Below are 13,944 nucleotides of genomic sequence, written 5' to 3' on the forward strand. Positions count from 1 at the left end.
ACATGCAGGCAATACACTCATACACATAAATTTTTTTAAAAAAAAGAAAAAGTAGACAGAGAGATCGTAGACGGACAGAAAGATAAAAAGAAGGGAGGGAGCTGTGCATGATGGCTCACACCTTTAGTCCCAGCACTCAGGAGAGAGAGGGAGGCAAGATCTCTGTGAGATCGAGGCCAGCCTGGTCTGTATAGCAAGTGCCAGGCCAGCTGGGGCTACAGGGAAACCCTGCCTCAAAAAAAAAGACCAAAAAAAAAAAAAAAAGGTGATGAAGCAAGAGAGAGGAATGGGCTTGGGAGAGGATGGGTGCATGGGGTGTGGTAGATGAGCTTACATGCCCCTCCACTCCCTACTCTGCTAGGGCAAATGTCCTGGGGTAGCCCACACCCTGGGGTTTCTTATTTCTGCCTCCCTGGGACAGAACACCCCTCTCCTGACAGTAGGCAAGGCTGGTTCTCAAGGAGCACAGGGCAGCTGCCTGGCTGAGGTCAGGGGAGGCTGAGGCATGAGCATCTCTTCCCCCATGCTCTGCACCCCATCCACAGAGAAGTCCCAACGGGAAGCCTTACTCCTCTTCCTCTTACGCCTCCTCTTCTTCTTGCCCAGAGCTGCAGAACATTCGGAGCGCACGGAAGAGCTGTGGATGCTGGCGTTGTCCAAATCTGACTCCTCCCGCTCGTCCTCCTCACTCTGCGGGGGTTTTGGGGGAGAGCTGTGAGTCAAACCTGCCCTGAGTGGGTTGGGGAAGGGGGCAGGGCCAAGGCAGGTCAGGAGACTCCCTGTGGCTCACTTTGTACCCCCAGTCCAGCTAGACACTTTCACGACTTTGCGACCCACATGTCCCACATTCCCCAAGCCCTGCTTGGGGTTTCTGCTCCATTACGGCTCCCCATGCCTGACTCCCCATGCTCTGACCTCCACCTGCCTGACTCCTACACATCCTTCAAGGGACAGCCCTGAATACCCCTCCCCTAGGGTCTCTTCCCGGTGGACATGCCCGCTGGAATACTGCACCCTAAGAACTGAGCTGGCATCCTAGATCTTTGTCTAGCTCCCTTCCAGAGCAGCCAACCCCAAAACCTGGCACTTGCCTCTGCCAGGGGACAGAGAGAATGGCTTCCACCTTTCTTTTCTAGCCTACCATAGGGCTGGAAGAGGGAATGACAGAATTCTCCCTCTCCCTCTCCCTCTCCCTCTCCCTCTTCTGTCTCAGAAAAGGATGAGACATTGAGTAGAGGAGGAATCGAGGCTCTGGTCAGCCAGGTCCTACACGCCACCTCCCTGGGCTCCACTCTCTCAGCACACCTGGGTGGCCAAGCCCACTGTCTCCCTGGATGGAGTCACACTATGGACAGTGCCACCCTTGCAGCTGAGCAAGAACGGCCAGAGAGAGCACCTTGGCCACAGTCCTAGCTAGAGAGGCCCTTTGAAGGGTCCAGTCTCTACCTCTCACCTGACAGATGGGGAAACCGAGGCCCAGCAGGCCTGCGGATAGAGTGGAGGAGGGTGCAGCTAGCTCAGGAGAATAAACTGTGGCCTCCTCAGGTCAAAGCAGCCTGCCTCACACAAACACACACAAAGCACACTCATGCATGCACGCACTCTCACCGAGGAGCCTTTCTTCCTCTTACTGATCCCTCCGAAGCGGAACTTGAACCCGGCCACTTTCTTGCCCTTGCCCTTCCTCCTGGTGTCTTTCGAGCTCTTCATCTTCTTCCTCACTCCAGGCCCTGGGACATGGTGACAAGGGCTTTGATGACCAGCACTGCACTGAACTCCAAGTACCCCCGATGAGGAATGGATCACTTGTACCATCGCCCCTTCTCAGATGAGAAGGCTGAGGGTCTGAGAGGTGACACTCTTGCTTGGGTTTCACAGGAAATAATGAGAAAAGTCATAGGTGAACCTGCTTCAAGCCTGGCTTTCCGGCCACTGTGCTGGCCTTCTGCTATGAAAGAAATACCCACTAACTTAGTAACAGTCTCTACACTATCCCCACCACTCAGCGATGACCTGCCTTCAAGGCTTCCATACTAACAGGGCCACAAGCAACACCACCCACCTATGGTCCACGCCTGAATCCCTGGAGGGTCATCCTGGGGCCAAAACCCGAGTCACCAAGCTTCCCAGACCATAGAGTGCAGGTACCACCTATGGTTAGCCCCAGTTCTTCCCGTCACCCTGGGCCTTTAGGTTGTATCTGTAGATGTTCAACTGGCCACACAGAAATTAGCCCCCTAGCGGATGATGACCCCTCGCCCTTCCATCCCGCAGCTGTCTCACTGCAAGAGGAAGACTCAGGGACCCAGTGGGGGAATTCACACTTTGCCAGGTAGCCTTGCCCAGCCCTCCTCTGGACACACCACATGCAGGACTTGGAGGTAGGGACCAAGATGGACCCAGGGCATGCCACCAAAAATCTATTTCAGTTCTTCAGGCTCTGAATAGGCAGCTCAGAGAGTCAACAGCTCGGAGCTACCTCCTAGGCTCAAGGAAGTAAAAGATTAAGGAGGCTGGGTGGGTGGGACACAGGCTAGGGGCCTCCTGAGGCTGACTGGGATGGAAGGAGAGGATGCAGGGTGTGACCCACATCACTCATCCACCAGGCACCCTCTGAGACAGGATAAAGGGGTGCCAGGCACAACATTCAGCACTGTCCAGAAACGAAAACTCTTTGGGGCTGACACAGATGGTCCCCAAACTTTTCTCAGCCTATGAGTCCCATCTTAGCGCTAAGAAGGCTGAATCGCCACTGATCCCACTGGGGGAGAGGGACGCTGCCAACCTCCCCGGAGCCCAGAACTTGCCACCAGGTTGCGACTGCTCCTCCATAAGTCAAAGGCCCTTCTTTTTCCAGCCCCATTTGCACTTAGTCAGACTGGACCTAACCTCCTACTGCCCTTCCGGTCCTGACCACATCCGCTCCTGTGGGGCCAGAAGGGCCCTGACAAGAGGTGCTCAGGTAAGAGGATCAGCCCACTAACCTGAAGCTGTCTCAAACTTCCAGATGCCCAGAGCTGGAACAGCTTCATGCTGTGGACCACCCCTCCTTCCTTCCATGCCCATGAGGAGGGGGAGGACTGGTCTGAAGTTACCTCCCAAAGCCCCACCTGCATCATCTCTTCTATGTCTCCATCCTCTCCAAAAGGAGGCAGGACAGGAGCTACAAGTGCTATATTACAGCTGCGAAAGAAGGAGTCAGCCCAAGATCCTACAAAACAATGGGTTCTCGGGGAGGAGAACCCGCAGCTTCCCCAGAGTCTGGAATGAGTCTGCCAGGCAGGGCTCGTGCTCACCCACGCCCAGACTTACCCTTGCCCTCTTTGGTCTTCGCCTTGCGGATGGGCATAGGCTGGGGCACCTGCTGGGGACTGATGGCCAGCGGAGGAGCAATAGTCACAGTCTCTACAGCGGCAGCCACGGCGGCCGCAGCTGCTGCCGCAGAGCTCCCCTTAAAGGGGTTATTGGCGCTGAATTCTCGCCATTTGGCACCCAGGACAGTCATCATTTTGGACATGGGAATCTTGGGGTTCTTTTTGGCAATGAGCGGCCTGTGGAAAGAGGGATGACAAGAGGGTGAGGGAAAGGCCACCTCTTTTCCCACACCTGAGAGGTGTGGCCAGCCCCACCGTCCTGGCTAGAGAACCTAGGCAGAAAACGGGACTGGGAAAGGACAAAACTGAAACCAGAGTGTACCCCAAAACACTCTGGGTTCCCTCTTCATGACTGGGTATGTTTCTAACTGGGCTACAGACCGGAGAGGAGCCTGCAGCAGGCCATCCCTGACGAGGAACCCAGGGAAGGACCAGTGGGGCAGGAAGGGCCAACCATCACCTAGAGCCCTGCCCAGGTCAGAGATGCCCTAATAGCCCTCCACCTACCCAGGAGCCCCAGCTGCCTCTCTTTCCGCCTCCCCTGGTACCCCTCAGGAAAGCACAACCCCCACGAACGCCCAGCCACAGTGATCAGCCCTGGCCCACCGGAGGAACTGGCTGAAGGCCTTGTAGTTGGTCAGTGTGTGGTAGTCCTCCTCTGAGAACAGGTAGTCCACATCATCCAGGCCCCACTCGGCCATGAGCTGTCCCGAGGACTTGGGCTCCTGCAGAGAGATATGGCCAGAGGTGGGATGAGAGATGGGAGTCCTTCTGATCCACACCCTTGCTGCAAGGCCTTAGAATAAGAGGAATTTGCACTCGGCACAGGGATACCCGAAAGCCCCACCCCATTCTTCCAGCAGTTGATGCTCAGGGTGCAGAGGCAAGTGTTTAATGTCAGGACTGGGGAAAGGTGATCCATGTTTCCCCAGAAAGTGGGATCAGACAGCTGGGGGAGACAGGCCAGAGCCAGGGTCAGGCCTCTCTGGGGAGAGAGCTGCCTGATTTCCTGGAGACCCACACAGAGTAAATAACAGGACTGGGAAGATGGGGAGGGGCCAGGACAGGGGCCGGAAGACAGATTTGGAGAGAAGTCCCTAGGGACAAAGCACAGCTGAGCAGCTGCTCAGGGCATGCTGGAGAGAAATGAGGCCTCCTGAACGCACGGCCTTCGAAAGAACAGGGCATTGCCAGGTTCTGGGGATAGGAAGGCACACTCAGGCAAAGGCAGGGCATGGGATGGTAGCCCAAGCAGAGCCAAAAGGGTCCCTTGGCCACTTTTCAGATGGGTACTAAGGTCAGCTAAGTGTGTGACGTCCCCAAGGGTACCCGTGAGCCCTCAATGCCCAGAGATCAGAGGGCCAGATGGCTTCCCAGCCCCTGGTGAGCTGGGATCAGATGAGGAAGAACTGGCTGTAAGCCAGTTACAGCCAGTTCTAACCATGATTCTACCATATACCAGTAATGAGAGAAACTTAGTTTACCTCCCTGGTGAGGTAAACTAAGTTTAGTTTAGTTTGCCTCACAGGTGAGGATGAGTAAGCCCACAAACGTATGAGAGCCTTATCATGAAATCCAGCCTCCTCCCTCATGCCCCACCTCTTCCAAGCAACCCCATCCACTGACCCATTAAGCCAATCAGCACACACATTCCCAGGCCACAGGCCCTGGTCAGTGTAATCTTGTAGCACAGCCAGGGGACCCATCTCCCATACTGGATGGGACTGACCACCAGCCCAAGAGAAGAGGAGAACCAAATAACAGCCCTGGGTGATGTCACTGAGTGCTATCCAGAATCCCCTTTGCCTCTCAACTCCCAGGACCCTGGCCCCACAAGCCCCTGGAAGCCAGGCTTTCTGCCCCCACAGTGGAAGCCCCTTCCAGGTGGTACACATGCTCTCCCTGGGCCCTGACTACCTATGTCCCAGAAAACCAAGTGTGCCCTGCACAGTGAGAGGACTTAGAAACCTCACTCCCTGACAGCTCAGATATGTGCCCCTGGAGGACACGCCCCTCCCATGGCAGACCTGCCCCCTCAGACACACCCAGCCATTCCTAAAGGCACCACCAGGGAGCATGGGGGCAAACAGATGAAATTGTTTCTGATAACCCTGAACAGCTTCCCTGCAGTTAATCTCTCAAAACTGTCCCTGTGGGTATTACCAGTCACAGCTGACTCACAACATACCCACCAATAAGTAATGGGATCACACTGAGTGTCAGAACACTCTCGTAAGTACTGTACCCGCTCTCCAGACTGCAATCATTCTGGCATGGGGTATTTCTCTTTACACGCAAACTGCTCCTGATGACATGGGGTCACTCACCCACACCTCACAGCTGAAGCTCAGAGCGTCCCCACAGCACAGCCCCAGAGACCTCAGGATGACCCTAATTCCAGGCTCATCTCTGCAGTCACTCCAAGTTCAGTGGGAAACTATGTGAACGCCCACACGGGCAGAGCCGGCCGCTCAGGGCTGCCTACCCAGTTGCTTATGGCAGAACGTCAATGGTTCTTCTATTTCCCCAAATTGCTCAAAGCAAGAGGCTCCAGACACCAAACTTAGACAAGTTCACATAACCTGTCTCTATTCATAAACAGCTGCACACATGGGTGGGCAAGCTGTTGCTAAGAGCAGGTAATACATTACACGGTCTCCTCCGAGACACAGCTATGGGATTCCTCACGAACTATGTCCAGCACCCAGAGGCGTGCACCCCACACACACATCAGGTTCTAGGAAAGGACACTTCCCCATTCTCTCCCCCCAGGGCTCTGGGCAGCTCCATCCTCCAGCCAGGCCCCAGCAGTTACCTTCAAACACCCATCGTCATTATCACCCTCATCCTCATCCCTCCTTTTCCGCTTGGCTTTTTTCTCCCTCTTGTCCTTCAATTTCTTCTTCTTCTTCTTGGTAGGGGAATAATCACTACCTTCGCTCTCTGACTTCTCTTCCAGATCCTCCTCATTTTCTGACAGCTCATCATTGCTCCCCTAGAAAAGAAAGAGGACGGTGAGGGTACCAGACACCCCGAGAGCCCAGGCACCTGGGTGGCAGGACCTGGCCAAGTTGCTCAGCACACACTTGGGATCAGCCAGCATCCTAAATCCATGGCCTACTGAGTTCTTGTCCCCCAGTGACTGACAGAATGTGAGGTGACCTGGAGTCAAACCAGACTTCCTCCAAGGCAGGTGAAGTGTGGTCTGCCCGGCTGCCCTCAGGGTGAGTTCTCCTGCTTCAGTTACAGTGGACTTTGGGATGGTGCAGGAACTTGCGGTAGAGGTCATGGTAACCAGAGTTAAAAAACAAGCAGGATGGGCCAGGCGTGGTGGCGCACGCCTTTAATCCCAGCACTTGTGAGGCACAGGCAGGAGGATCTCTGTGAGTTCAAGGCCAGCCTGGTCTACATAGTGAGTTCAAGGACTGCTAGGGCTACAGAGAGACCTTGTCTCAAAAAGACAAAAAAAAAAAAAAAAACAAGCAGGAAAGCCAGGCATGGTGGCACATGCCTTTAATCCCAGCACTTGGGAGGCAGAGGCAGGGGGATCTTTGTGGCCAGCCTGGTCTACATAGCGAGTTCCAGGACAGCTGGGACTACAAGGAGACCGTGTCTCAAAAGGACAAAAAGAAAAAAAAAAAAAAAAAAAAAAAAAAGCAAGCAGGAGCCAATCTATCAACTAGCATCCACCTGGTCTCCATCTCCGCAGCCCTGGGCTTCCACCTACACCTGTGGCATTGCACTGACTAACTGAAGCCTATGATTGATTAAGACAAGAGTACACATCCCAGTTTGATCTCAGGGCCGGCCCTCCAGAGGCTGCAGGGTCACAAGCCCACCTTCAGCACTGTCTGCAGGCTGGCCACTCCATCTCAGTGGTAATTTAAGGCAGTGTTTAAGATTGGCTCCCTGATTTTATTTCTTGTCTGTACAGGCAGAAAATGGCTCATTTATATGGAGATGAAGGTGTTTACAGCCACAGCATGCCTACCAGAAAGGTACTTCCCTGGAAGGGGCACTTTACTCATGACCTTTGGAGGCAGGAGGACAGGTAGAGCCCTAGCTCCTCCAGCCTGGGTCTGCAGAGAGAAGTTGTCGCTACAATTACCAGCTCAAAGCTTGTCACCCTCATGATTGCTATGAGCTGTTTTCAAGGTGAGCAAAGACAGGCATGGGAGAAGATGGGGAGAGACTGGCACGATGAAAAATGAGCTTAGGAAACAGCAGTGGGGGAGAGGAAGGCATCAGAAAGGAGGATGGGAGAGAGGGGCAGCAGGCTCTGCCTGGAGAATCACGGAGGCCCAGCAAGTTGTCCTTTCTACGCTGTAAAGCCCGAGAGCCTGCCTTTCCCAGGAGGGAGCCCTGGAGCTACCACATTCCATCAGTCAGCCGAGGGTGGGCATGTCACTGAGAGAGAGGGCTTCTCCCTGCGATCCAGCTGGGGAAGACCCGACCTACATACTCTCCTGGAAACTCAGCTCACATTCCCTTTAGGAGCCCTGGTCTCAAATCCTTTACATCTGCTAACCAATCGCCAAATCAGCAACACTGGCAAGGTCTCCTTTGCTTTTCTGGAACCTAGATATTTCCCAGAATATTGACTCCGAGCCCAAGGGGCAGCTGGAGCCAGCAGTGACATGGGGCTGTGTCATGGTTCTTGAGGAAAGGAGTCAGACAGGAACATCCACTTCCTTCAGGGTGACAGAGATCACTTCAAGAGGTCCGAGATGCTCACTCTACCTCAGCCCTCACCCCCAGAGGGAGGGAGAGAGGGAGACATATGCTTCAGCACCATGGACAGCGGGTGCGGCTTGCCGGAGGGTGGATCCTTTCCTGGCCTACTGTGGGTCCTGAGGCTTCCTAGGAAGCTGTGCCCTTTGCTAGCCTAGGATACAGACAAGTTGCAGTAGCCTGAACCACTACTCTCTCATTTCTGTGCTGGCGATTTGAACAAGGGAGCCAATGTACACAAAGGCCTTGAGCTCTTACAACAGAGACAGGCCAGTGCAGAGAAGCCAGGATCAGAGAGCCTGGGGCCACATGGGAGAGCCAGTTGTTCATCATGTGCCCTGGGCAGGGGACTTAGCCAGACCAGAGCAGTCTTCATTCAAAACTACCCCTGGTACATCGCAACCACACCCAGGCAGAGGCACGTCCTCTCAATGATAATACCCCAAAATGCTGATGACTCAAGACCACGCCAACTCAGGCAAAGACATAACCGTGGTAACACAGGAACAAACAGACCAGCCTCTTCTCCCTCCACTGGGATGGGGCTCAAGCCAGCCACACGGGGCATGGTCAGCTAGGTGACAGTGAAGTCATGGGTATACAACATGACTGCCGGGTAGCTATCTGGAGCACAGAGAGCCAACAATGCCACATCCCGGTGCAAGACAGGCCAGGAGCAGCCAGCACAGCTCAGAACGTGAGCCCGGAGGGACCGGGGGAGGGGAGAATGGCAGGCAGGAGGGCGAAGGGAAGGCACCTCTGGCAGGCTGAGCTGTCTGCCAGGGGCATGGCACTGGGCATGGGGGAGGGGAATGGCAGAAGGTTGAAAGCCTGGCCTGGCCAGAAGAGCTCACTCCAGAGCTGGGCAGGAGGACAGGAGGGCAGTAGGCAGAGCCAGGGCCTTGGCAGGGCAGGTCTGAGGCTGGGGCCCTCCTACAACCACCCACCAAGGCTTAGGCAAGATGTCAGTGTCCCACTCTCCTCAGCGGAAAGTCTGACCCTCAGCTCCTCAGACCATCTCTCTTCTCCTCTGAATCTATCCTACCTCCTGCCTAGTCCAACTAAAGTCCATCTAGCCTGGGCCACCCCCACATTCATACCTCCGCACAACACTGAGGGGTAGAACAAGTCTGTATATGCAGTGGAACTCACCCAGCTTTTACCACTACTGGGCCTCCTTCTACACACACACACACACACACACACACACACACACACAATCATAAAAACATCTTGTCTCACAGAGAAGATGGTGAAGGGGAAACGTGGCAACAAGATCTGAAAAGAGCTCGCAGAGGAGCCGTCATCAGGACCTGGAAGCACTGACACTGGGTGGGCAGAAGGGATGAAGGGACCAAGAGCCAGAGGGAGACTGACCACTCAGGACCTTGCAACTTAGTGGGGGTTGGGGGGAATGGAAGGCCACACCCCATTCAGGAGGGAGACGCAGACACAGACCAATAACTCCCTAATACAGCTCATGACATGACCTCAGCCCTGGGGGTCTAAAGGGCAACCACAAGCTGTGAAAATCAGGATGACAGTTGGGCCTTTGACCTTGGCATCGGCCTTTACTGAAGCAGCCCTGTGCGTGACTGTGGGCAATGCTCCAGTGGTTGCAAAAGGAACATTAGAGGACACGTACAAAGCACCCCACATACCACACCCAGGTTGGGGGATAGGAAGGGCCTCTGCTTGGAGCCCTGCTAAGGGCACAACCTGCGACATGGCTGGTGGGGGGCCCCAAGCAGGCAGTCCACACCACCCTCCTTCCCTGCTCTGCAGATGTTTCTGGATCCAGGCCTCCTGTAGTGCTGTTCCCTCCCCTCTATGCCCAACACACACATCCCATCCCCCCCCAACCCCCACCAAAAAAAAGGGCATTTAGATTGAAAAGAAGGACTCAGAGAGTTGGTCATTCTCGACTTGGGGTCCTTCAAGATGGAGAGGGAAAAAAAGAAAGAATGAAATATGAGCCTTTCCATTCACCAGTGTTATAAACAGTTATAATTTAGCACTGAATAATTGGTTGCTATGGCAACCGCTGCAGTACAGGTTGAAATCATTTCTCCCTCCTGCGCTCGGGTCTGACAAGGAGCTTCATCTACATATGCTCAGGTTCCGGCTGCAGCCCGGTTATTTTATGTAAATCAGAATCCATGACTTGCTACCTGCATCCCACCCCCAAACCAAGGTTTAAAGACCACCTGCTCTGGCCCCCTCCGTGCCTCACATTGGAGTCACCTGGTGGGAGACAGAAAGGAAAGGGGTGAGATTCCCCCACCTGTGATCTGGGTGGGTAAGCAGAGAGGATCCTCCTCTCTGTAAATAGCATGCTATAGACCCTCCCCCCAAGATCCAGCAGCTGGTCAGATCCAAGCTCTCAGGGATTGAGGCAGGGTAGGGGGTAAAGGATCACCTCTGGGGCCCATCATCTGGGAACCTTGCCTACCCCAATCCTCCACCCTGAGAAGCAGCACTGCATCTCAGTAGAGAGGAAGGGAAGCAAAGGAGGGAACAGGAGAGGGGGAGGAAGTGAGAGAGGAGGGAAGAGGGAATGGAGGTAGATTGAGAAGACAGAGTGACCAAATGCAGGCCAGAGGGAGACAGACAGCGCAGAGAAAAAAAACAAACATGCCTTAGAAAAGGAGGACAAGAGACCAAGCCGGCTGGTAAGAAGATACCTATGATTGTGGTCCTAGGAAGACAGAGAAAAAAATAGCCCTCCCTGGCCCTGAAGGCCACCAGAACCCCAGCCCTCCAGCTTCAGCCCCTCTCCAGACACTCCCCACCCACAGCCCCTTTCCTGGCCAGAGCCCTGTGACAACCTTGTGTCCAGGAAGGAGGGAGAAAAAAACTCATCCTGATCAGAGTGGGAGCTCCCCCATGCACCTGCCATTACTCCTACTGGGGCCTGAATCTGAGGACTGGATGGTCTTCAGCCCGAGGCCTGAGACCATGAGTGCCAAGTCGAGGAGGTTCCTGTCCTCTGCCACTGGCCCAGGACCCAAGGGCCCCAGAGCCCCAGAGCCAGGGGCTGAAAGCAGCAGTAACAACAGAATGAGACTTTATAGCCTCAACCAGAAAGTCTGGACACCTGCATCCTAGGACCTCACAGTCCAGAACCATCTAGCCACTGTCCAGTCATGGACAGATCTGCAGGGCCAAGAGCCATTATCAGCAGAGGCAGGGGCTGCAGCGAGACATTCTAGAGCCCCATGTCAAAGGAGCTGGTTCCCAGGAGCTCCTTCAATGGGGAGTCTCGAGGCACAGGACTCCTTCCCTACATCCTGCCTCCACTTCTCTGGAAAATGCGCACAAAGAGCTCCCTTTGCCGCCCCTTGGAAGAAGCCTTAGAGCCCATGACTGGAGCCCTCTGCAACCTGCTTCCCTTCGACCTGAGGCCTTCCTTCACCCCAAAGACTGCCTACAGGCTGGCCCTATGGGGAAGGTGTGGGGTGTTCTGGGAAGAGTCAGACAGCATGCCAGACTGAGGAATGAGCTATCAGGTGTGTAGAGTCAGTCTAGGGGTCCCAGGGCCTCCAGGAGGATCAAGAGTGGTACAGGAATGCATGAACGCACATACACATACATATCACAGGCATATATGTATCCATGTGCACACACACAAACATATATCTATATGCCCACATACACACTACACATATATACATAGATACACACATACATGCATATACACACAAACACATACATCATACACACATACCTATAAACATATACATATATACCACATATATGCACACATACATACACATATAGAGATATATGCCATACATATACACATGTACACATATACATATATGACACATATATGCACGCACAATGATATACAGAACACACATATACCACACAGTACATACATACATATATATACGCCTGTACACAGATACACACAGATACATACCACTCATGCATATACACATACATATATACACATAGAAACACACATACACACACAAACATATGTACATATACACATACACATATGCACGTGCACGCATACACCAGAGGTCTGACAAAGCTGCGAAGCAGGCCAGGTTCTGGGGAGGGCTGGGGCGGGCTAGACGGGGCCGCTTGGGGCAGCTAAGGAGCTTGGCCCAGGGGACCATAGTGCATTGCCAAGTGTACCCTTGGGCTCTCGGGGAAGCTCTGTAAGGGGGCAGCACTCAGGAACTGAAGGAACGGACAGAGGCCTGGAGGAGAGGCAGGCCAGCAGCCAGGAGAGAAAGCTGAGCACCAGCCTCAGAGAACACAGGGGAGGAGCACGCTAGGCAGTTCTGGCTAGGGGGTGAGGGCTGTCACTTTCTTTTCCTGGCAGTCCCTGAGCTCTCACTGAACTCCAAGTGACTATCACGGGTACCAGGAACACAGCCCAGAATGGCTCTATGCTGACACCCGACGAGACGTCCACACAAGAGGAGGAAACACAGGATGCAGATGGGGCTTGGGTCTCCTCAAATTTCCTTGACCTCTACCACCATCTCTCATGTGAAGGCACCTGCTGGTCTGTGTCATAGCTCCCCTATGACCCGACACAGGGGAGATGGAGGGGGCAGAGCCAAGCTCAGGAGGTGTGGGCAAGGCTTCACCCACCCTTCACTTCCCCTCCTCAGGGGCCTCTTGGCTTCTGTCCCTGGCTTGCACCCTGGAGCCCCAGAGAAACCAGCTCATAGCCCTGCAATGATTCTATTTCACAGAGGACAAGTAAGAGACCATCAGCCCCTTGAGTTGATCTCCCGATACCTCCACTCCCTCATCTGTAAAGAAAGGTGAATACCCTACCCTCCTGGCAGGGCTGCCTGGAGAGGCACACAATGAGAGAACAGGGCACATCTGGGTCTGAGAGCTGAGCACTGAGTGGAGCGGCCTCTCAGTTTCCTCTCTGAGACCCCCATCCCCATCCCACCCATTTCCAAGGCTGGTCCAAGGGATGAAGTGAGTTAGTTTGGGGCACATCGAAGCAAACCAACAGCAAACACTCCTCACCGTGCCTGAGTCCCAGAACCACCAAGGAAAAACACGAGAGCGCCCCCATCACCAAGCACAGCACATCCCTCACACACCTGTCCCTCACGAGGGCCTCCTTGTGTTTCTCTGACTTTGTTTTCAGTAGGATTCACTGAGGAGACACAGGCTCCAGGGAGAGGGCAGACTGCAATGGTGCCAAGGGCCAGGTGGGCTGTGCCTAGAGCACAAGCTGTGAAATGACATCAACGCTGGTGTTCCTGGTGTCCCGGCTCACGACCCTCCAACCTGCTCACAAAGCAGGATGCCATTTCCATCTCAGGAAAGTTTCTACATATTATGTCTCCACGGTGTTCTCTCACAAGCTCAGCTCTGAGACCTCCATCAAGCTCAAGGTTAAGTCCAACCCGTCCCACCCCTTGTCCATCTCACCTCTTTCTTCCTCCTCTTCCCTTTGGACTTGCTTTCCTTGAGCTTCTTGGGCTTCTTCTTCTTAGGAAGGCTCACGGGCTCTGCAGGAAAGAAGTCCTCAAAGCCTTCAAGGCCACCATCTTCTTCTTCTGAAAGAGTTCAAAGGGGGAGGGGTCACCCTCAGTTTCTCTTAGCCAGAACCCAGGGAGGGGTCAGGGAGGACAGGACCTGCACTCTCCCCAAACCCAATCATGCCGGGTCACAGCCGTGGTACCTGTCCCAGGCCCAGTGAGAACAGGAGCGTCCACTCCAGCGGACATCACAGGTTGCCTCCCCTCTCTGGCCTTTCCTCCCCCTTCTGTAAGATGAGGTTATTTTCACCTACCCTGAACTCAGCAGAAAAAGTGAATTTCTAACCAAGCATCCTTATTGACCTGGCTGC

At 54.1% G+C, this 13,944-nt stretch overlaps 1 protein-coding gene across 2 annotated transcripts in view; it reads right to left on the reverse strand.

Moving 5' to 3' along the window:
* Positions 1–13,651, reverse strand: part of Chd5 (chromodomain helicase DNA binding protein 5) — a gene marked incomplete at its 5' end in the record, with an annotated part of 47,617 nt that extends 33,966 nt beyond the window's left edge. For both annotated transcript variants that reach the window (XM_008822406.1, XM_017795424.1), the window contains 6 exon segments: positions 570–690; positions 1,609–1,730; positions 3,313–3,551; positions 3,981–4,099; positions 6,190–6,369; positions 13,524–13,651. In XM_008822406.1, the coding sequence (XP_008820628.1) occupies positions 570–690; positions 1,609–1,730; positions 3,313–3,551; positions 3,981–4,099; positions 6,190–6,369; positions 13,524–13,651 (909 nt within the window).
* Positions 13,652–13,944: the final 293 nt, after the last annotated feature.

This window comes from Nannospalax galili, unplaced genomic scaffold (genome assembly GCF_000622305.1).
Source record: "Nannospalax galili isolate Female #2095 unplaced genomic scaffold, S.galili_v1.0 scaffold1488, whole genome shotgun sequence".
In the NCBI taxonomy this organism is placed as follows: Eukaryota; Metazoa; Chordata; class Mammalia; order Rodentia; family Spalacidae; genus Nannospalax; species Nannospalax galili.